The 23,026-nt window shown below is 36.7% G+C and overlaps 2 protein-coding genes across 3 annotated transcripts in view; both read right to left on the reverse strand.

Moving 5' to 3' along the window:
• Positions 1-822: 822 nt before the first annotated feature.
• Positions 823-16,857, reverse strand: mybphb (myosin binding protein Hb). Its single transcript, XM_084129438.1, has 12 exons — positions 16,396-16,857; positions 13,760-13,894; positions 11,983-12,150; positions 9,268-9,356; positions 8,142-8,337; positions 7,908-8,047; positions 7,091-7,250; positions 6,177-6,313; positions 3,808-3,994; positions 2,616-2,661; positions 1,575-1,616; positions 823-1,125 (listed from the first exon to the last, which is right to left on the reverse strand). The coding sequence occupies exons 1-10, from the start codon at positions 16,661-16,663 to the stop codon at positions 2,639-2,641; spliced, it is 1,503 nt and encodes a 500-aa protein (XP_083985564.1). The 5' UTR covers positions 16,664-16,857; the 3' UTR covers positions 823-1,125; positions 1,575-1,616; positions 2,616-2,638.
• Positions 16,858-18,088: 1,231 nt separating this feature from the next.
• nav1b (neuron navigator 1b) overlaps positions 18,089-23,026 on the reverse strand; it is a 70,361-nt gene continuing 65,423 nt past the window's right edge. For both annotated transcript variants that reach the window (XM_084129609.1, XM_084129608.1), the window contains one exon: positions 18,089-22,663. In XM_084129609.1, coding sequence (XP_083985735.1) covers positions 22,577-22,663 — 87 coding nt within the window. In that variant the 3' untranslated portion in view covers positions 18,089-22,576. The remainder of the gene's footprint in view (positions 22,664-23,026) is intronic.

Consider the following 23,026-nt stretch of genomic DNA (forward strand, 5'->3'; position numbering starts at 1 on the left):
AAATGTGCAATATGTACAGTTTAATTACATTCTTACTGAATACATTCTAATGCATATATTCTATGTGAATATTTTAAAAAAACATTTTGGAAATTTCCAGCATTATAAATTCTCAAGCAAAGAAGTCTAATCTCAAGCAATGCTTTATTAACCTTAAATCCAGTCCTGCTGTTATTTCACCATGATATAAAGTGAATGCACATGAAATGCATGTAATTGAACTGTATTTAAAAATAAGTACAGTAGTTTCATAGTGAACCAATGCTACTCTGAGATCCAGTGAAATTGTAAAATAATAATTTTGCTCGGGGTCATCTACATAAAAAGCCAGACGTTTTTAGGACCAAACTGCTCAACATGATCTACTGCATGCAATATTATTAAGCATAAACCTTAACCAAGTTGTTTTATTTGTGTTGGCACAGGGTTTATGATGCTGGCCAAAGCGAATAACCACTAAGCTTTAAGCTTCTCTGACAGGAACTCTGAGAAGTCGATAATGGACTTCATGCATTGCACATATAGTCTGTTGAAAGTCTCTGCATTCTCACGGACACATGTATCATAATATGTGTGTGTGTGTGTGTGTGACCTTCAGTAACCCATCTGCTCTCAGTTGAGTTTCCGATGCTTGGGAAGGTGTCTTTACAAAGTTTGCGTCAGAGTAATAAATAATTTCCACACAACTGAATGTCTTCCAAGACTGTGTACACAGTGTTCAGGGTCACTCAGCCTGTTGAATCTGTGTATTAAACCTGAAACGTTCCTGTAAATGTCACATTCGGTGCACTGCCATGATGACAAATGACAAAAGACATGATGTGGGTGGATGAAAGGCTATGGTTTAATTGAACAAACACTCCTGTTGGTCCGGATGGGACCGAGTTACATCACTGGACACAGTCAGGGACGAGTGTGTGTGGCGACACACAGACAAGACTCATTACATGTCACACACAGGCAAGCTGATGATGTAAATGTCCATATAATAAATAAATGAGCTTTTTCATAATTGTGAGGCAAAGCATTAAATTATGAAGGAAAATGTCTAATTTTTATATTTATTTTTTATTTCATATGTACATGATTTTTTTTTTCTCATCAGCAAAAGACGTCATCACAATCCTACAAATGTGAAAGAAAAGGTAAAATTAGTAATTATATATTGCAAGAATAATTTTTTTGGGGGATTTTTTTATTATTTCAGTTGAACTCTATATTAATGCGGTAATTAAAATGGTTAATGAACCGTTATTTGCACTCTTAACCATGGTAAAATGGGACAAAAATAAAAATATATGAAAAATAATAACAATAAAAATAATTAATTAATGCATAAAAAAGACAACACTTTTCTACAAAGTTTAATTTGTAGAACATGTTTTATTATTTCTATTGTTTATTTAATAAATAATAAGTAAAATAAACAATTCTTCCACCAACAAAGAATATAGAAACTCTGCATTAATATAGAATTCCACTGATATGCAGTCGCATATGCTTGTTATAACAGCTTTGAACATGGCTTATCAGAACTGACGTAAGAGCTGGAACATTCTGGCATGAGTTCTCACCTTTTGAGAGGGATCCCACATTTGTCTGTTCCTTATTTGGGACTAAAGCGCATGCAGAGAGGAAGAACAAGGAACAGGTGTCAGGACAGCCTGAAAATAGTTCTAACACTCCAAGCTAAACAAACTCTGTTTTACAGTGTGTTTCTGGGACGAGATCTAGCAGTAGACGTCTAACTGGTGCCGAGTCAGGAGGATGTAATTCAGTCTCTCCGGCGGTACACGCATAGAGTCATTACGAGTTTAATTTATGGGGAATTGCCACTCGGACACCTCCAGCAGCAGGGGCCGCAATCTCCCAGTTTAGTGTCCCCCATGTAAGGTCAGGGCTCGAGAGGAAGACAGATGTCTTGTCAAGACCCAAATAGATGGAGAGCCGAATAGCTTTTTGGCTCTCCAAAGCTCCCTCTCCAAAGCTAAACATTTAAATTAGTGCACATTCTCAAAGCGGTTTCTTCTGTGGGAGATTGCTCAGAAACAAAAAATATGAAATATTTAAAAATGTTACAATTTCAAATAAATGTTTTCTATGTGAATATATTTTCAAATGTAATTTATTCCCGTGAATTTTCCTCCAGTCGATCCTTCAGAAATTATTCTGATTTGCTGCTCGAGAAACATTTCTGATTATTCAATATTCAAAATAACAGCAGTTATTTGCCTAAAATTTGGCACTGAAGAATTGAATTCATCCTTCCTGAACAAAAAAAAAAAAAACACTTTCTTTTAAGGTGTCATTGTTACAGTGTAATAATACATTTAAGTACTGAGTAATATGAATTAACTTCATGTACTTACTATAGGGTTAGGAGTAGGATTGGTTTAGGGTTAGTTACATTTAATTATGTATAATTTATAGTAATTACTAAAGAAACTACATGTAATGTGTAACAAGGACATTGTAAAATAAAGTGTTACCAAAAACCCTTACTGATCCCAAACTTTTGAACGTAGTGTTTTGTAGTGTAGTACTTATATATAGCAGTGAAGTAAAACTACTCTGGTGCTTTACACCCCTGAACACATCTAAAAATAGAGACTGACCTGTATGAATGCGGGTGTTGAACTTATTTCTCTACAATCACAGGCTCTGTTGGGAAAGAAAAGCAGAAAGCAGTTCAGTCTGCTGGCTTTCAAAACGGTATTTGTCACCCGAACAAACATGAGTGTTAACCGTCAGTGACACTAGAGTTTTAGCTCAGACATGTGGAGACTCTTGTTCTGTTTGACAAGTTCATTTCCTCTCCTTTCAATAGGCTGTAAATCATTTTACAATAACAATAAACTTGTCCAACCTTGTACAGAGGCATGCAGAGTGATAACTTGACAAACATAAAAAGAGTTCCCGGATCAGGTTAAGCATTTGTATTAACATAGCTTAGGTTGGATTACACTGATTTAGACGTCCATAAAGTGATGCTCCATTTGATCCCAAACATACAAGCCTGTTTATAACACACTGACAGCAACATTAATATTACATATTTATCTTACACTACTTGCATTTCCATGATAAATATAAACTTGATTTGAACTCTGGAATCCATGTTTTTTTTAATCATCACATTGTTTCATATCATGAATAGGCTACACATGATTCAAGTTCTTTTCTAACATACAAAGCCTCTTTCCAGCAAGAGCAAAATTCTCTCGATTTCATTTATAAATGCATCAGTCAAACGTCTGCATCATTGGTTAATCGCGATGTTAAAAATGTGGCCTTGACTAAATCTACTCTTACAAGGAGCATGTAATTGTAATTGAGCATGTAATCCTTGGATTCATCTTAGCTAATGGATAATAATTTAATTCAGTCTTTTTAGACCAATGAAATGCCACAACTTTTCCAGTCATTCACGATTACTGTATAGAAACTGATTTCACAGACACTGCACGCATAAAGAATAAGAAAAGCCCATGAAATATTATGGAGCTGAGGTAATTATAGTCTCTATAGAATTTTCATGCCTTTTCTTAAAATTCCCTGATATTTAAACGATTTCCATGACAATGAAAACTCTGGAGGTCTCAGTGTGCTCAGCAAAACCTCCTCTATTTGGCAAATAATGAAAATAATGTTATCACAGGCAATTGAAGAGCAGTGCTGTCAATCAAGACTGAATCTATCACAAACTCATGATGACTGGAAATACTTTTTTTTGCATGATCAAAAATACTAAAGGCTTATCACAGACTCCTAAAACACACTTGAGTTAAGTCTATGATAGTTACTTACGTTTAACCTCCAGTTTGCAGCTAACCAAGGCCTCTCCGAGCGGGTTCTTGGCCCTGCAGGTGTAGACACCACCGTCAAAGTTTCCGGGCTTGCGGATCTCTAGGGAGCAGATGCCCTGGTTGTTTATTTGCCTGAACTTGGGGTCGTCACCAATAATCATCTGATTCTTCATCCACTCGATCCTTGGCTGCAAAGAAGTTGGAAAACACGATGAAAACACACCGCTTTTGCAGTCTAGAATTAGTGAAATCTTTTAAATGCATGGATGAAGATCATGCAATGAGCCAAAAATGAACTTTTAGACATGCTGGCTCTTAAAAACTAAGGTTCTTTATTGGCGTTGATGGTTTCATGAAGAACCTATAACATCTATAGAACCTTTCTATTCCACAAAAGATTCTTTATAGTGGTAAAAGGTTCTTTAGATGATTAAAATGTTCTTCACACTAAGGCAAAAATGGTTTAACAGTGGAAGTGGATTGAGAACATTTTTGTGTTTTGGTGCCACTCCTTCCAAAATACGAAATGTGCTGTGATTGGTTCGCTGGCCCAGTGTGTTGTGATAAGCAGCGCTTAGCGTGTGTTTGGGAAATGTCCCACCCCTCCATAACTGCAAGTTCTTCTCAATTGTAAATATTGAGGATGGCGTCAATTTCAAACCTCTTCAAGCCTGATTCAGACCCTGACAATGTTAATGAACAAGAGGATCGTGCAGAACGGATTTCATGTGCAGACTTTGCAAGCACAGAAGTTTCAGAGTGGTATGTTTTTTGTATTTTTCTTATACATTATAGTTTTCGATGTTATCCACCATTTAATCGTGATATTTGTCGGAAAACTAAGGTAATGCAAACAGTAATCGATCACAAAACCAGGGTTTGTTTTCCTAAAGAGCGGTGAACCGTCTTATAAAAGCAACAGAAAACAAGCTGTTCTCCATAAAATAATAAATTAACCACTCCAACTTCGTCAGCCTTAGGAAGGTCAAACAAATGAGTTATGGAAATGTTGTGGAAAAAACAGCGTCTCTTTGACAGCGACAACCCTGTCTTCTCTAATGCAGCTCAGACAAGCCTCGTACCCTTTTTTGGTGTGTGTATTCTGTGGGTGGGGTTTATTTAAACGAGTACCATTGTGACTTCATAAGATCCGGAAAAAACGCATTGTAGTCCAAACGAGCCGTTCGTTGTAGTTCTTTGAAAGGGGATTCTGTTAAATAAAATATCTCCCTTTGGAGTGGACTTTGAGCTTTGTGACCTTGCACACTAACTGAAGTTGAAAAAGTGGAAAAGCATAATAGGAACCCTTTAATGCAAAAATATTCCATATATGTATTGATAATAAAAAACTGGGCATCCCCGATAAATTTCAAATGGTCAATTTTCCATTGTGCTAAAAGTTACACAACAATAATACTTTTATTTATTTTATTATGTTTCTTTTCCATCCTACTGTAAGTTACCAGCAACTGGCTGTGTTATTTACTCACCAAAGCCATTTTTACTTGCATTTGGCGCTTGGTGAGTGTTAACTTTGGATGCTGATCAATGCTATGCGCACTTTCACTGTCATGGCCTCCACATATCGTTGTTTGGAAGCTCATCCCATCATAGTGATGTAGGAATCCCACTTATCCAACTCATGCGGTCCCTAGTCTAGTTATCTTTCCCACTAGGAGTTGCACTATCCCCGGTGGTATGTTAGTGGTGGATTCCTACACTTCAGTGGTCACTCAAACATGAACTATAGAGCAACTCTTGATGGATTAAGTGTTGATTATGGAACAGACTTCATTACAAAAAGCCCATCAGCACAATCTTTAGAATAATTTAACACATTAATGAATTGCATGAGGCTGATCTGGAGTCAGAGGTTGTTTACACCTGGAGTGATTCGGGTGATCTGAACCCAAGAGGACAGCTCTAAAAATTTGGTCAAAATTGTTTGTGATCCAATCTCTCACATTCACCTGTCCGCCCACTCATCTGTCAATCAACCACTGTTTTAAACTTTGCAAGTTGCAAGCAGCTTAAAAAAAATAACCAACCAATTGGAAAGTTGGAAAAATGCATACATGCACAGAATACAATTCATGCACAGAACAGGACATCTTCGGCATGTGAAGCATGTGCATTAAAGTTAAATTAATTTAGATTAATAACACTCTACTTGAAACATCTCAAGACTTATTTTACTTTACAGAACCACTGCACCAATTTTCACATGACATCAACATCAAACTTGTAGGTTAAAGGTAAAGTGTGTATTTCTGTGCAACTAGCCATCAGTCGCTTTAGCAGAAATAATGACGGTTCACAAACTATTACCCAAAAATGATCCTGCTTATGGATGCTTGAAAAAGCATGTACCTTAGGGAATCCCCTAACGGAGCAAAGCAGCTTGGTGCTGTAGCCCACAGTAGTGCTGCGGTCTGCCAGGGAGGTGGTGAATTTGGGTGGCTCGCTGAAGTCGTGTTCCTTGTACTCTGGAGGCTTGTAGTCAATGCCTAAAACACATCATAAAGATCAGACCATTGCTGAGGTCATGGGTTCGATTCCCAGAGAATACGACAAGTGATAAAAATGTAGGTAAATTGAATGCAATGAAACTTGCTTTGAATAAAAATTTCTGCCAAATGCATAAATATCAAGACCAGGGTTATTGTCGTTTACTAAAAATATTGTTGATTTAAATAAAGCTGAAATAAAATATAAATATTAGATGAAATACTTCTAATTAAAATAAGTTGAAAATTTATATTAAAATTAATACAATCAAATAAAAATTAAATGGAAAACTGAAAAAAATAAAAAGTCATTTCAAAACTATAATAGAATATAAATTTTAGTACTAAAATGAGACTGGATGCCACGTCACTTTCATGACATGACAGACATCTAAACAGAAATATCATGCTGCAAATATGACACTCCACATGAACAGAGCTGCAGATGCCGTGACGGAAACCGATTTTACAAGATTGCAAAGTTGCAAGGAAGCAGGAAGTGCATGACATGCCTGTGACGTTTTGTTGTACAAATAAAGATCTAGATATGCACAAGACCAGTCTTGTTTTGAGGATGTGGCATTATTTTTGGTTATTTATTTATTTATTTTATTTTTGCATTATTCAAGCTATAGGAAAATAAAAATATAATGATACATGGATGTAAAGTACTTGTGCAATATTTTAAAGCCAGAGATAAGATATAGGAAACATTAAGACAAATCATGTGATGCTGAGCAAATGTCAAATTTAAGAAATGCAGGAAAGTTGATTCACCTGTCTTCAGGATTGTGGCGGAGGTCTTTGTAACGGTGGCCTCTTCGCTGATTCCACACTTGTTCTCAGTAAAGGCCCTGAAGACGTAGGTGTTTCCCATGATCAGGTCTGAAATAGTGGCATTCATTCTGTGATAATGCTCCAGTACTGTGAACCAGTCCTGTGGAGACACAGCAGCTCGGGTTAGTAAACTTCAGACGCGACTACTGACAGTGTAGAAGCGAATTCCTCATGTGATTTCATTTGATTACTTGGATCCGAAAGGAACTGCATAAATAAACATTGCTTTCGAACACGGCCAGCATCAACCACTGGACTAGGACTAGACAGGTCGCTCAAAAAAAAATGTTATTTGAGACAATGAAATATGAATGGCGTAGTCATAGTTGTCTCTTCTGCAGAGCTCAAGTTTGTAAATTATGAACTTTACACAGTTATTGAACTGAACTGAATCAACACTGAACTGACTTGAGCTGAATAATGATACTATTGCCTTATTAGATCTGAATACAGATATTTTATCACAGTGAAGCTGCTTTGAAACAATCTGTATTGTATACAGTGCTATATACTGTAAATAAAGCTGATTTGACTTAACTCTGCTTGTTGAGCTGGGATAGGAGAAGACATTTTAACACCAAAAAATACTTCAACTCTAATATAGCATGGCATTTACATGGTTCTCCAAGGCACTTTCAAGAATACCACCATGTGTAACAAACATGATAAATGTCAAGAAATTATGCTATTGCAATGGCACCATGTCTGCCATCACAGTAATACCATGGTATGTAGGAAATGTTGAAAAAGCTTGTACCCCTGTCTTTTTGTCGGCCTTCTGGATGGTGTATCCGGTGATTGCTGTGTTTCCGGTATCCTTGGGCTCAGTCCACTCCAGAGCAACATTGAAACCCCAGGTGTCCACGATCTTGATGCTGGATGGAGGTCCAGGCAACTCTGGTGAACAGGTCGACAAGACAATTGTTGAAAAAACTCCTGCAACTAAGATACACCACAGTCCATGATGTGTACGATCTTTTATAACACCTACCAACAATCTGCAGAGTTAGCTGGGATTTGTCCTCAAAGCTGTCCACTTTCACACACATCTCATACACGCCAGAGTCGGCTCTCTCTGCGGCGCGGATGAAGAAGATGCTGTCCTTGTCGCTGTTGCGAATGTTAACCTTTTTAGTATCAATAGGCTGGCCATCCTTTGTCCATGACACAGTAGGTTGTGGTTTGCCCTGCAGGTTAGAAAAAAGACAAGTATAGCAGATAATTAACAACTCAAAGTGCTAATATATGCCTAAAACCACCCAAATACATTTTTAGCAGATCCATGCATTCAAAACTGACTCAGAATTGACTGATTAGTCTTCTTCATCTCTGAAAATCAAATAAAGAATAGTGTGTGCTTGTGAATAATGTAATATCAATGAAATAATAAGCCATAAAGTGTACTTAAAGAGAGTTCACTTTCATGACTGTTTAACACACCTTTAAAATGTGCACTTTGTAATAACTTTACAATTTTTCATTTATGTATAATGCATTATAAAGGTATTCATAATGTATGTTATAATGCATTGTATCTTTCCATAAATATTTGTAACCAATGCATTATGCTCCTTGTTACATCTGAAATCGGTTGTTTGTCATGCTTTAATGCATTATACTTTCTAAAGGTTTAACATAAGTATTAATGTATTATAACTGTGGTTATAATTATTTATGAGACCATACAATGCATTATAAGGTGCATTGCAAGGCATTATTAATGCATTAAAAGTACTTTTATAATGCATTATATGGTAACACTTTACAATAAGGTTTCATTAGTTAATTTTAGTTAACTACATTAGTTTTAACATGAACTAATAATGAACTGCACTTCTACAGCATTTAATAATCTTTGTTCATGTTAATTTCAACACTTACTAATATATATATATATATATATATATATATATATATATAGGCTTAAAGTGTACTTTACAGTACATTTTAAATCATTATGTTTTAATAATCTATTGTCATGCACTTATTATTTATGTTCTACAAATAAACAAGCTTTAGCTAATGTTAGATTTAGCTACCTTCACCATGCATTTTCAGTGAATTTAACTTTTAACTTTTAATTTAACTTAATTTTTTTGTTTAATGAGATTACGTACACTGAAGGGAATAACAAGGTTGATCTTCTCTCCAACATTTTTCACGTAGCGCTGCCTCAGGTAACGCGGCAGACGGATTTTGGGGCGATCTGAAGGAAGAGAAAAACGGGGTACATAACATTATTACATTGTATATACAGACTGCTTTCAAACACTATGAGCAAGGTTACATTATTGAGATCTAATGTGCCTTATTGTGCAAAGACAGAACAACTTTTTATAAAGAAAGACATGCTCTTATTTTATTGGTTTATAATAAAAAAACTACTCACTTTTTTATTTTTAACCTCAGTCAACAAAACAGAGGAGAAATCTTTGGTTTTAGGTAAGAAAAACTTGCTTATTTCACAACTTCACTTCACTATTTAGTGAAGCAGAAAACTGACTAAGCTAACCTTACCGTGACCCGGCCTTTCCAGAATGCAAGCTAACTGTAATTTCATCCTTAGCTGTTGTCAGCTAAGACTGTCTGCAGCAAAAACTACCAAAATCTTTTGCAAAACTGTAATCAGTAGCACAAATATACTGTAAAACACAGAAGGAAATCAAAGGCTAAAAACATTACGAGGAGTCAATTACAATGACACACTTTGAGCTAGCTCACATGCTAACGGTGCTTCTGTTGAACTCATCACAGCTTTAAATAGATCAGTCCTATTACACCCCTGTCACGAATAACTTATGATGGAGATCTTTAGTTACATTAAAACTGCTGAATTACAGATAATACTATATCTCAGAATCGCAGTTTAACATTCATTTCTAAAGCACCTTCAATGCAAAAAAAAAAAAGGATGCATGCATGCATGTAATTACACAGCCTCTGCATTTTAGTCAGCATATAAATTTGTGAATTTGTCTCTGTTAGCCGAATGCTAACTCTAACAGGCTCCAGCATGCCTCTAAATAAACATAGCATCTCTAGCGAGCTAAAAAGTCTCATGGGGTAACCTTAGATGCCACTTGACTCCTCATGCAGAGCGAGAACATTTGGGAATGTATCCCACCCTCCGGCTCAAACCTTTCACACTTGTCGCCATCGCTCTTAAAGGAAGTAGCTTGACACTAGTCCAGGCGGCTAGCTGTCAATGGCTTTAAAGCCATGTAAAACCCTCTCCACATAATCCTTGCTAATGCACAACACCTACCAACTAACCATTTTCTAATTTTTCTTTTTTAATTGCAAAAGACATTTCATGGCATGCTTCGGTGCATGAAGACCTTAACGGGAGATCTGCTAAAATGTCCCTCCCCCTCTTTTGCGTAGACCGGATTCAAGTTACATTCCAATCCCGCTCGACTTTCCATTCTACATTTATGATTTCTTTCTTTAGACGCTGGACACTCTTGGAGTATGTAAAGCGACTGCAAGCATTCGTACACAAAAACTGGTTTGCACAACGGCTGCGATAATGCGGTCGAATGTAGAGTACTTCAACTTTAACTGCCTCTTGTTGCTTCATATCTCAGATGTTGAAAGCTACTTAAAGTACAACCAACAACAGTAAAAAATATCAATGTGCCGTTTATGATATGACACAGATACTACTTCTACATTGTAGATATAAGACTTCTGGCTGATCTGAGCAAATCTGTAAGGCAACACCTCTTCATGCTAAAGCCAGACCCTTGTCAGGTAGATTCATTTAGATTTATTTTTCACAACTGGCCACCACTCAGAGCTAATTAGGGGGCTCTGTAGAACCGCATGAGACGTTTGCCTGACGTGGTACCAGTTTCACCTCTCCAGATAGCTCTGAGGTCTAGGATACTTGAGATTTTGAGAGGTGGCCCCCGATCTTTGGAGCGGATACATGTGCAGGCAAAAGTAGGGTAACTCTACGCTACAACATTTACAGTAATTATGTCCAAAGAAAACTGGCTTAGATCTGAAAAGTGAGAGGGTACAATTTGTGAAACTTTATAAATATTAATTTAATCCATGAAAGCAATTCATTTTCTGTGAATGCTGCTATAGGTAGCCTAAAAACTAAATGCTGAAAATGGTAAAATAATTACGTTTACGTGTTTATGATTACGATAATGCATTAAAATAACACGATAACAAGTAACAATATCAAGCCGCATGACAGATTCTTTTGTACAGCTAAAATAAATGGAAGCGGATGAGACCGGAAGCATCGACACAATCACGTTACAGTGGCGGCGCCTGCTCTTACATTAAGAATAAGCTTTTGGTTTTTGCTTTACATCAGCAGTTGCACTTTTTTCATTGCATTGTGGCCACCCAAGATGAAATTGTTACAATGGCTGTTATGATACACTATCATTCAAAAGTTTAAGTTCCGTAAGAGTTTATTCTAAAGATCTTTTCATATTTTATTCAGCAAGGGTGTATTATTCAGCAAATTTATCAAAAGTAAAAAAAAAATAACAAAAATCAACTAAAATCATTAACCCTAACTGTTTTCAACACTGATAATAATCAGAAATGTTTCTTGAGCAGCAAATCAGCATATTAGAATAATTTCTGAAGGATCATGTGACACTGAAGACTGGAGTAATGATGCTGAAAATACAGCTTTGCATCAACAGAATAAATTATATTTTAAAATATATTCAGAAGGAAAACAGTTATTTTAAATTGAAATAATATTTCGCAATATGACTGTTTTTACTGCATTTTAATCAAATATATGGTATATGGCCTACAGTAGTGTGTGTGTTTTCAGAGCTTGATTCTGCTTGGCTTACCCACGACCTCTCTGACCAGGACGGTGTCGGCCAGAGCTGCGGGGGGGCTGCGGCCGCCGGGGTTCACAGCCACCACCCTGATGTTCAGCCGGTCACCAGTGGTCTGGTTCTTAATCACATAACGGCAGGACACGGTGAGCTCCTCGTTAACGGCTTTCCAGTCAGCAGCTGCGATACAGAGGAGAATGAAGAGTAAGAGCATCCAGTCGCTCATCATCTCAATCAATTGATTGTTGATTAATTGCACATTGATTGTAAAGCTTTTGAAAGGGCAATATTTAAATAATAAAACTTCTACATTTTTATTTATTTATTTTTTTACAATTTTTCAATTAATAATTAGAGGTTTGATCTAAGATTTGCCTCCCATTTACAAGCATAAAAATGTATTGTTGATTAACGGTACATTGCTTTTAGAAAGGCCATATTTTAATAAAATTATTAAAAGCATTATTATTATTATTATTATTATTATTATTTTTAAGTACTATTATTTAAAAAAAAATCTAAAATCTAAGATTGATTGTTGAATACTTGCACATTGATAGTATAGGTGATATTTAAATAAAATGTAATTATTATTATTTAAAAAATAGGTTGCACTTTATTTTACAGTATGTGTTTAAGGTTAGGTTTAGGGTGTAAGTTCAGGGTTAGTACCTAGTTAATACCCAGTTATTGTAATTACTATAATAAGTACATAGTATGTACATGGGGAACCGGACTGTAAAATAAAGTGCTACCAAAAATGGATATACATTTATATATATATAAATGAGTCAAATTATGTTCCCCACACTTTTCCCCCAGAGTTTATTTGCACTCTTAACTGCTGTGTGAGCAAGTTGAACTGTTTTTACATGTGTAACTGACATGACTGCAACAGCCATGGTGTTTTGCTGGCAGACTTCGGTGTAGCACTTCTAGAAATGCCTCACTCCATATAGGGACACAACTTAGGTGGGTGTACAAGCTGCCGTTGACATATCAGGGACAGGTGCAACTGAGAGTTTTGACCAGCCAATAAAATGCTAATAAACATTCAAACGTTGCGCCGTGTTTAATTTAAGGTACGGTATTGTGAGGTGGCATTTCAAGATGCAAGTGCTTGGCGGGCTACTGTAATCAAGTGAAAAGGCTTTTAGATTTTAAACGTAATCCTCATTGAGGGTTTTATTAAGCCAATGAACAAACTGCTTGTCTGAAACCGAAAGCAGCTGTCCAGTAAGTTGATGCCTAAACAGGCAGCGTTTTTTAATCTTAATATCTAGATCAACTTTCGGTTACACTTTAATTTAAGGTGTCCGTGTTACACTGTAATAATGCATTTAAATACTGAGTAACTACATGTACTTACTATAGGGTTAGGGGTTACACTTTATTTTAAGGTGTCATTGTTACAGTGTAATTATATATTTAAGTACTGAGAAATATTAAGCAACTAAATGTACTTACTATAGGTTTAGGGTGGGATTAGAATTCGGTTGAGGGTTAGTTGCATGTAATTATGAATAATTTACTGTTATTACTATGGTAAGTACATGTAACATATGTAACAAGGACACTGTAAAATAAAGTGTTACCGGGTTTGGTTTTGGATTAGTTGCATGTAATTATGAATAATTTATAGTTATTACTACAGTAACTACATGTAACAAGGACACTGTAAAATAAAGTGTTACCAAACGTTCTAGTAGGAAGGGTGTTATTATGCAACACTGGATTTGGACGTGTCTTGATCCCTTCCTACTGAATTTGTTTAGATTTGCAGACTTACTTCCTTCCTTGCAGATTTCCACAGTGTATCCATCCAGACCAGAGTCTCCAATGGTGGCTGGAGGTCTCCATGAGATCGTGACCGAAGTGTCATTGACATCCTCGACGCCGAGCTCGAGGGGCTCGCTGGTGGGCTCTGGAGAGCAAACACACATTCAGTATTTGAAAGTAAAATCGGACTCTCCATTTAATGTCACAGTTGGAAATGGCACAAAGCATGGGCGAAACTGAGGTGATCTGAAGGTTTGGATTCCCGTGGGTTTACCTGCCGGTGGGGGGGGTGGAGGAGGTGTAGGTGCTTTGACTTCCTCAGCAGGCGGAGCTTCAGCTTCAGCATCAGCTGATGTTAAATAGGCAGGGCATATTAATAAAAGCAGCATTTAAATAGAGCTTCAGGCATTAGTTTAGTCTAACATTATGGAATCATAGCCCAGTTCGTGACTGAAATATGACAAAAATGTTCCTCTTAGAATAAGAAAAAACTATGTACAGTATTATCTTAGAGAGATCCACCCATATAATTGCACTTTGGCAACTTGATTTCAAGAAGCACGGAAGAGTGTGGGGTCCACATGCGCGCTCAGTACCTGCAGCAGGAGGTGCTGGTTCTGCTGGTGGAGCTTCCGCAGGAGGAGCCTCCACCGGTGCACCTTCAGCACATTAATAAAAGCAGCATTTAAATAAGAGCTTCAGGCATTAGTGTAGTCTAACATTATGGAATCACAGCCCAGTTCTGAGGCTTTATTAGACAAATGCGTTTTAAAGTCAACATGAAATCAATACTGGCATGCTGAAATCAAGATCAAGCTGTTTTCACGTTGAATATCACAAAGTAAAATGGGTTGCAAAAACTATCTTTAATGTTGACTTTGACTTTTTCAGAACTGGGAAGCATCAGGACTACAAATGCAGCTGTTTAGCATTGGTTTACCATGGCTTTTACCATCAGCGAGGCCTCAGCAGCGTGTGCAGCGACTCCTTTAGCGATGTGGACAGCAAATCAGTTTTAAATGTTAGTAAAATGTTAGAATGGCCCATTTCGCATGCATGGACTATAGTTCAGAAAACAGAAACAAGTAGTTGTAGAACGATACATCAAACAATATCGTTTTGAGATTACAGGCATCCATAGATAATGGATAGTGCACATTATCTGTATTAAAATAAATGTTAGTATATTTAATCTTGAGTAAATATAGTTTAAAATGATAAGAAATTAAAAAAATTAATGATAACATAAACTGTAAGCTGTACACAAATAAATAATGAATATAAATGATATTCATTAATTTTGTGTCCATGTAATATTCCATTATTTTAATACAAAAGAATATTTCTAAAACCAACAATCACTGAAGAATTCCCCATAATCATTAACTTACCTTCTTACTGGAAAAGACTGGGCTAATCAAAAACATCATGGCTAAATATTTATTATTATTATTATTAATATGAGCTCTCTGTGGAACTGTAAATAGAGATGTCTGTGTTTGTCACAAGCTCTAAATACCTCAGGCTTATAAGGCCTCAGCAGATATAGCTGGGGTTAAAATAATAACTGCACAGGTGATGAAAAGCATGCTTTGTTCTTGTTAGAGAGTAAAGTACACAGATTATCATGTCAATTATAGCAGATTATAGCGAAAGATTGAGTTTATGAACAAACTAGTTTTATGCATAAGCTCTGAATATTGCATTGGTGGCAAAATTCCCTTTCTTTGTCTGCATTTCACAAAAGCTTTCAAAGGAACCATGTGTTATTCTGCACTCTTGTGAAAAGTAAATGTCAATATATTGCCTGTATATTCTCTGAAGTACTTTGGAGTAGCATGCAAATAGATATATGGTAATCACTGAATACTATCTGATACCATGGTACTGCTTTAGTACATTTCTCTACGGGAAAATAACAGAAGTAATATGTTATTTTAGAAGAAACTTTGAAGAAAATTTGAATTTTTATAGTCTTCTTTAAGCTTAAAGTGGAGTAAATGAGCAGATCAGGCGTCGAGTAGGTCAGGCCGAACAGCTGGTATGATCAGTATTAGACTTTAACAGGTGTAAACGCTCACTGGTGTTTTTTTTAAACCATCAGCTGTAGTCAGGCGTTTTCCAAGTAGCTTCCAAGAGTTCTTGTCTCCAGCAGAAATGTGCACTGAGTTCTCACGCATTAAAGGTTAATTGTTACATGGCATGCATCTATGTTAATGTTGCTAGTTTGTTTGCATTTATTATTGCAAATGATAGAGTTGATCTCACAAAAGTAGGGTCATATTTCACCAACAAAGATTATATTGATGCATAAAAAATTACACCTATTTTTACAACCATCAAGACCTTTTCTTTACATGCATAGTAACAATGTTCATGACAGGCACATGTGAAAATATTTAATTCCCACTGTAATGCTAAAAATAATTATTTATTATTATTATTATTTTTTTTTTTTATTTAATACATGGTGATTTTAAATATGCAAATTATAATTTCTTATTTTTTCTTGCAATTTCTGACTGAAATATGACAAAAATGTTCCTATGTACAGTATTATCTTAGAGAGATCCACCCATAGAACTGCACTTTGGCAACTTGATTTCAAGAAGCATGGAAGAGTGTGGGGTCCACATGCGCCAGTACCTGCAGCAGGAGGTGCTGGTTCTGCTGGTGGAGCTTCCGCAGGAGGAGCCTCCGCCGGTGCACCTTCAGCTGGGGCGGCTTCGGCCGGAGCACCTTCTGCTGGGACGGCCTCCGCTGGAGCAGCTTCAGCAGGTGCTGGTTCGGCGGGTGCAGGTTCGGCAGGTGCGGGCTCAGGTGCGGGTTCTGGCGCTGGTTCGGGCGCCGGTGCCGGTTCCTCCTTCTTGGCGGCCTTAGCCGACTTCTTTATTGGGGCTGGTTTCGCCGGCATGCTTGTCCGCTTCAGGGATCCCTCTGACTTAGCAAGTCCTTCGGCTCAGTCTGAAGAGGGGTCACCCCAGATTTATAGCCTAGGCCATGTGGCGCTGGTCAACTCCTCCCCAAAAGAGTTTCAAGTGACTAGTGAGGGAGTGAACAGAGCTCTCAACATCACGGCCACTTCAGCTGAATATACAGAGTGCCACTGACTGCAGATAAGAAGTGTGCGGGTTGGGGGGAGGGGTGTCTTGAAAAGCAGCCCTACAAACTAAACTGATTTAATTACACAAATTACATAATGAAGACAACAACAGCATTTAAATGCTTAGTAATGACAAAAGAACCTTGTTCGATGGTTCAAACAAGAAAATTCAACACTCTTCAATAATACAAACAAAAAATTAAGCACAAATGTGATGTTTTTCTTAAGTCATTTTTGCTTATTAGTATGGATGAATTGGATCATCAAAGGTCAGCAGCAAAGACATTAGTTAATAAAGTGAGATTAAATACATGAAGTATATTTGTGTTAAGATATTTAATTAGTATAATATTGAAAATTCTGAGTTTGTATTTCACTGTTTTAACTGATTTTGAGGAATTACAACACAACGCCTCTGCACTTAACTCCCGATTTCTCTCAACATGCGGACAGGAGAGCTGTCAGTCAATAAATGGGAAATCAAAGTAAATTAGGTTACTTATTTGAAAAAGTAACAGATATTGTGTTAAAAGTAATGCACTTTACTAGTTGGGAAAAGTAATCTGATTACATAACACATTACTTGTAATGCGTAACCCCCAACAATAACAATGTGTTTCTGTCTGTCTAGTTTAGTTTATATGTGACCCTGGATCACAAAACCAGTCACGAGTCGCACGGGTATATTTTTGGCAATAGCCAACAATACATTGTAAGGGTCAAAATTATTGTTTTTTCTTTTATGCCAAAAATCATTAGGATATTAAGTAAAGATCATGTTCCATGAAGATATTTTGTAAATTTCCTACCGTAAATATATAAAACATTTATTTTAGTGAGTGAATGCAGCACAATCATGAACATAAATGCACAACTTTAAAGGAGATTTTCTCAATGTTTAGATTTTTTGCACCCTCAGATTCCAGATTTTCAAAGAGTTGTATCTCGGCCACATATTGTCCTATCCTAACAAACCATACATAAATGAAAAGCTTATTTATTCAGTTTTCATGTGATGTATAGATCTCAATTTCACAAAAATGACCCATGTGACTGGTTTTGTGGTCCAGGGTCACACATGTCTCATCTCATCTTCGTGAAGCTTTGGCATTTGTGTCCCCATGACTTTCTACAGGATACTAAAGTTATTTGATAGATTTAACTCAATGCATGACACACTAAACATGCTCTGTGTACTTTAACCCCAGCACGTGAAAACATAAGAACACACTTAACGAACGTTGTGGTTTTTATTTTGACAGATGGACAATGTCTTGGTGGTCATATCACGAACATCCGAAGCATGCCAGTTCTTGCGTACTGGGCCACTCCATTGCTAACAAAAGCACAAGTCTTATTCCTTTCAAACCACATTTGTTAATGACATTTTTTTTTTCCGTAAATGATTGTTGTTGCAAATGCAGGGCCACGCTATGTACAATGTTTACATTTATAATGTTCTGTACAAAATGGAACTTAAGTTGTACAAACAATCATTTGGGGGAAACTTACAAAGAAAGAACGTAACATCATTCCTTTTATACGACCCCAAATTAGAAAGAACAAATCCGTAATTCTGCTTCACACATGCGTTTACGACATTTAAACCCATTGCACATTGTAACTTACATCTTCTACCATCATATTACCTTTTATGCAATAGTATTGAGTTTTTTGAATCATTATCAAGCATTGCATGAAGTGAAAGGACTATTCAGCAACTTCTCACCACTTTGTATCTGTAATATTTTACATTTCCATTGGTCCTCTTTGTAACATTTTACATACAACTAAGCCACCTGATATGAAGGATCCATCATCATTCACGAGTTGCCCAAACTTGACCCTGACCTCAAGACAGCACCATCAAGGCATACAATCACCCAAAGCCAGGGAGGAATCGAGTCTATGCAGTTCCTGACCTGTTTAACGCACACGACGAATTATTGCAATAATATAGTCCACATAAAAAGGTGCATTTAAGAGCTATAAGGTGAAACACAGCAACAGACGGACATAACAAAACACAAAGAAACCAAAGCTCATGAGTGACAGACAAAAAAGCGAAAAAAATCCAGTTTTAACAGTCACCATCCTTGTGCTGTCATTACAATTCCTGGACAAAGTAGACAGTAAAAAGTTGCTGAATTGTCGCGTTAAATGGGACTTTGCACAACACAGCACAGCTATCACACGGTTACAGGCACAATAACCAGGAACATGATGCAGACAGTGTACAGCGGCTTTAGTCACACTAATAAACGTCTTTTTAAAAACGGCTGACGATGAGAACGGTCCGCCAAATTTATCTCTACCTCCTCACGTAAATGAGATATAAATGCGATTCATTCCCTCAATGATTAGCTTTACTCACTGATCCAGATTCAATCTCAATGGTAATTTACCAACACCGTGCTGCGGTTTTGCTGGAGAAGCATTCAGTGATGTAAACTGAAACCGCAAATGGGGCCGAATACAACTGCGATCTCCAGCAGAAAAGCAACAAAAGCCATTGACACACTGTCTTATGTCTGGAATGTAATCAAATATTAGACTTGAAGCAGCAGCGCAACTGAAGAAGGTTAAAGAAAACAGAATCATTTTGCCATCTTGAGCATCTCTATTTGGCTAATAAACTCCACAAACCCTCATTTCTTGGAGAAGGAACTACGAAAAATCATATTTACACAGTAGAGTAATGATAATGCAATATATAAGATGAGTAGAAAGGAATGAAATGATTTGAGTTATATTTTTACTTCCATAGCCCAGATCTTACCTACATGCATGTTTGGATACTAGTTTCAGGTACAGAGATGGGAAATTACTGATCCACCACTGCTTTCTGTGAGCAAATCCTCTTCTATGCGAGTTATCTGCGTTGAGGACATACAGATGTAGTGGACACTACCGTCATCCGACTTTGACATTAACTGTAAGCTCCAGAGAAATGCTGTATGGTTTGATATGTTTTTTCTTTTTTTACTACCATAGTTAAAAAGGAGGTTGATTTACTTTGACATAACAATTAGATTTTTAGTGAGGCAAAATGTGATTACATCTAAAGAAATGTAAAGCTTACAGCTCTAAAACTACCACTAAAAAGGATCATATAAATAAAATTATCACTTGGTTGTACCTACAGGTGCCCTTAAACGCCACAAGACTAAGGCTATTGGATGTCAAGTGCGGATTTTGCTAAACCAAGACATTTATGTTGGAAACTTTTTCCTAAAGTGATATCAGATAGCACCAAATAATCAAAAAAACAAAACCAAATCTTCATCTTCCGGCCGTGTGCACTCTGTTGGGGCAATCGTACTCCGAATGAAAGGCTCGTTTAAAGCACTGAGTATTTGGTTTTCTACATTTGCACCATTTGCTACAAAGAGAGCAGTTAACTGAGAAAGTAGCTGTATTGAATCTAATTAGAGGCCTGAGATAACCAAACCCCTGAGCTGAGATCAGTGTCAAGGCCAAGGAAAACGTCTCTACAGTCTCATTACAGTAAATCAAAGTGCACAAAAATAGTTTGTTTGCGACTGGGACGTCTCTCTGAAAACAAATTAACTTTACAATTGGTTACTGAGATCTATATAGGGAACACAAGCTTCAGTTTTGAGAACGCTGCCCCCTACCAGGGTTATGTGCCTTATGCAGAATCATAATTTCAAATTAAATTGGAATGAAATTCAAAGACTTCATGTTTAATAATGCATTTCCTTTTTCAGAATGAATTATCCAGTTAATTGATAGTATCAAATGAAATTTGTCTAATCATCCACTGAATAAATAACCATAATTCATCAAAATTAATGAAGTTTTTGTTTTAAAATTGTTACATTTCTTTGATTTGCAACTTTAATTCATAATTCATAATTCAAATTCCAATTAAACATCCTGTGTGTTGTGGCCAATTCGATTCAGATTCACATTTCACTTTAATTGTAAGGTGCCAATAAAGCTCTGAAACTTGCTGAAGGGAACATGATAGCACACTTAAAATCTGTTATAAGGCATTCACTGTGTTAGAAAGAGGAAGAAAAGGTTTAAAGGTATAATTCACCCAAAAATTTAAATTCTGTCATTATTTACTCACACTCATGCTGCATTAAGTTCTTTCTTCTGTTGAACATAAAGAAAGATATTTTGAAGAATCTCGGTAACCAAACAGTTTCTGGTCCCCATTGACTTCCATAGCATAGAAAAAAATACTAATGGAGTCAGTGGGGACCAGAAACTGTTTGGTTACCGACATTCTTCAAAATATATTCTTATGTGTTCAGCACATGAACGAAATTAATACAGGTTAGGAACAAATTGAGGGTGAGTAAATGAGAGAATTTTCATTTTTGGGTGAACTATCCCTTCAACGAAGTCTGCATAAGTGTTTCTGAGACACTGAAGGATTGGGGTTAAACTGTAGCTTATGCTATGGCCATATTCAAATGTGAAAGAAATGAAAAGTACAAAAAGCAGCATAGGCTAAAGTGGCCTTTAAAGTGTTACATCGGAGTGGAGACGTTTAATATTTCCCAGTATCTCCCATGTTGGCTGTAATTCATGAGAGCTTGACTGCAAGATGAAGTAACGCGTGCACACTTAATATTCAAAAATATTATTGATCTGCCTTTACTCACGCTGTTGTATGAGAACTGAACTGAGCTGGAAGGTGACATCATTTTTTTGCAGAACTGCTTCACAGATTATATGAACTAATTTAATAATTGATGGTCTTTCCAATGGAACTGAATCAACACTGAACTGACTTCAGCTGAACAACAGCCGAAATGCATAATTTTCCTGCTTTGAAACAATCTGTATTATATAAAGCGCTGTATAAATAAAGGTGACTTGACTCGACGAGTGGTTTTAGCACCTGTAACGTTGAGTTAATATGGGCAGTAGTGGAACAGTAAAGGTTCCCGCGAAGAGAAATTACATCTGTATGTACATTTACATCCGTAAACAGAAATATGAGGACAATAGTGCTATAAATTGATCGCTATTTTCATGTCATATTGTCACTCTTTTAGGAGAAAGTTACTTATGACAAAACATTGTTTTTTGCAAGCCCTTACATAAAAGTACTGTGTAAAAGCATAAAAAATGTGGTTTGGTCACTAACATGATAATACCATGCTATTTACTCAGTACCATAGTATATGGATAGTTCACCATCAATATTTAAACTATTTATTTATTTTTCTTCAAAAAAAGTGTAGATTTAGGTGCTGCAACTGGTCACCATTTCTTTCTGAAGCTTTTCACTTTAATCACCCTTTTTGCCTTCACTAGTTCATTTTAAAAGGTCCTGAGGTGTGACAAATCCATTTTTAGAAGTACATTATTCCATGTACTCTTTCGATTCATAGGAGCTCATTAAATCCACATGCATAATAACTTTAAAAGAGCAAAATGCAGCTAAAACAGTTTTAGATGGAGAATAGCATGTCATACTGCAGAACATGCCGACTACCCATTAAAGAAAGTACCATGGTATCACTGAACCATGGTACTGCCACAGTACTTTTTTGCAAGGGACATTTGATTGAAATGAAAAAAGGGATGGATAATATAATAACTTAGTGGGTGAAATGCACTAATAGCATTTCTAGTAACAGTACAGTGTCATCTGCAGGTGTGGGGCAGCTGTCGGGGCTTTGGACCTCAGCATGGGCGGCAGGAGAGATGGAGGGGATGATGGGAACGTCAGTCGGATGTTCAGAGAGGAGGGAGTTTTGGATCTGTTTCTTTTTCCGGCGACTCGATGTAATTGGCAGCCTCTTGTAGTTTTAACAGCATAGCCATCTGGAAATAGAGCAGAGTTTTCAGGAACAAGAAATATTGAGATATTTCTTATGTAATAAGTGCTGATACAGGGAAGCCATTTAAAGTCACCATGAAATCAAAAATGACAATTCTTTCTTTTCTTTGCACAACGTTGCAGTGCTTATTATAAATGATTTATCCATGCACATTATTATTTTTCTAAATTCATATGCCCTTGTAAATGTTCTCTTCATGCCGTGTGTCTCGGCAGATGGCGGGTCTAAATATCCTCCACAACTGATATCAAACTGACATTCAGATCTGCCTCTGTTTATAGTTAGCAACGCCCGACTTCCTACGATCCAATCAATTCACGAAGGATGAAATCAAATCCTGCCCGAC

This window comes from Abramis brama (genome assembly GCF_963993115.1).
Source record: "Abramis brama genome assembly, chromosome: 11".
Lineage (NCBI taxonomy): Eukaryota > Metazoa > Chordata > Actinopteri > Cypriniformes > Leuciscidae > Abramis > Abramis brama.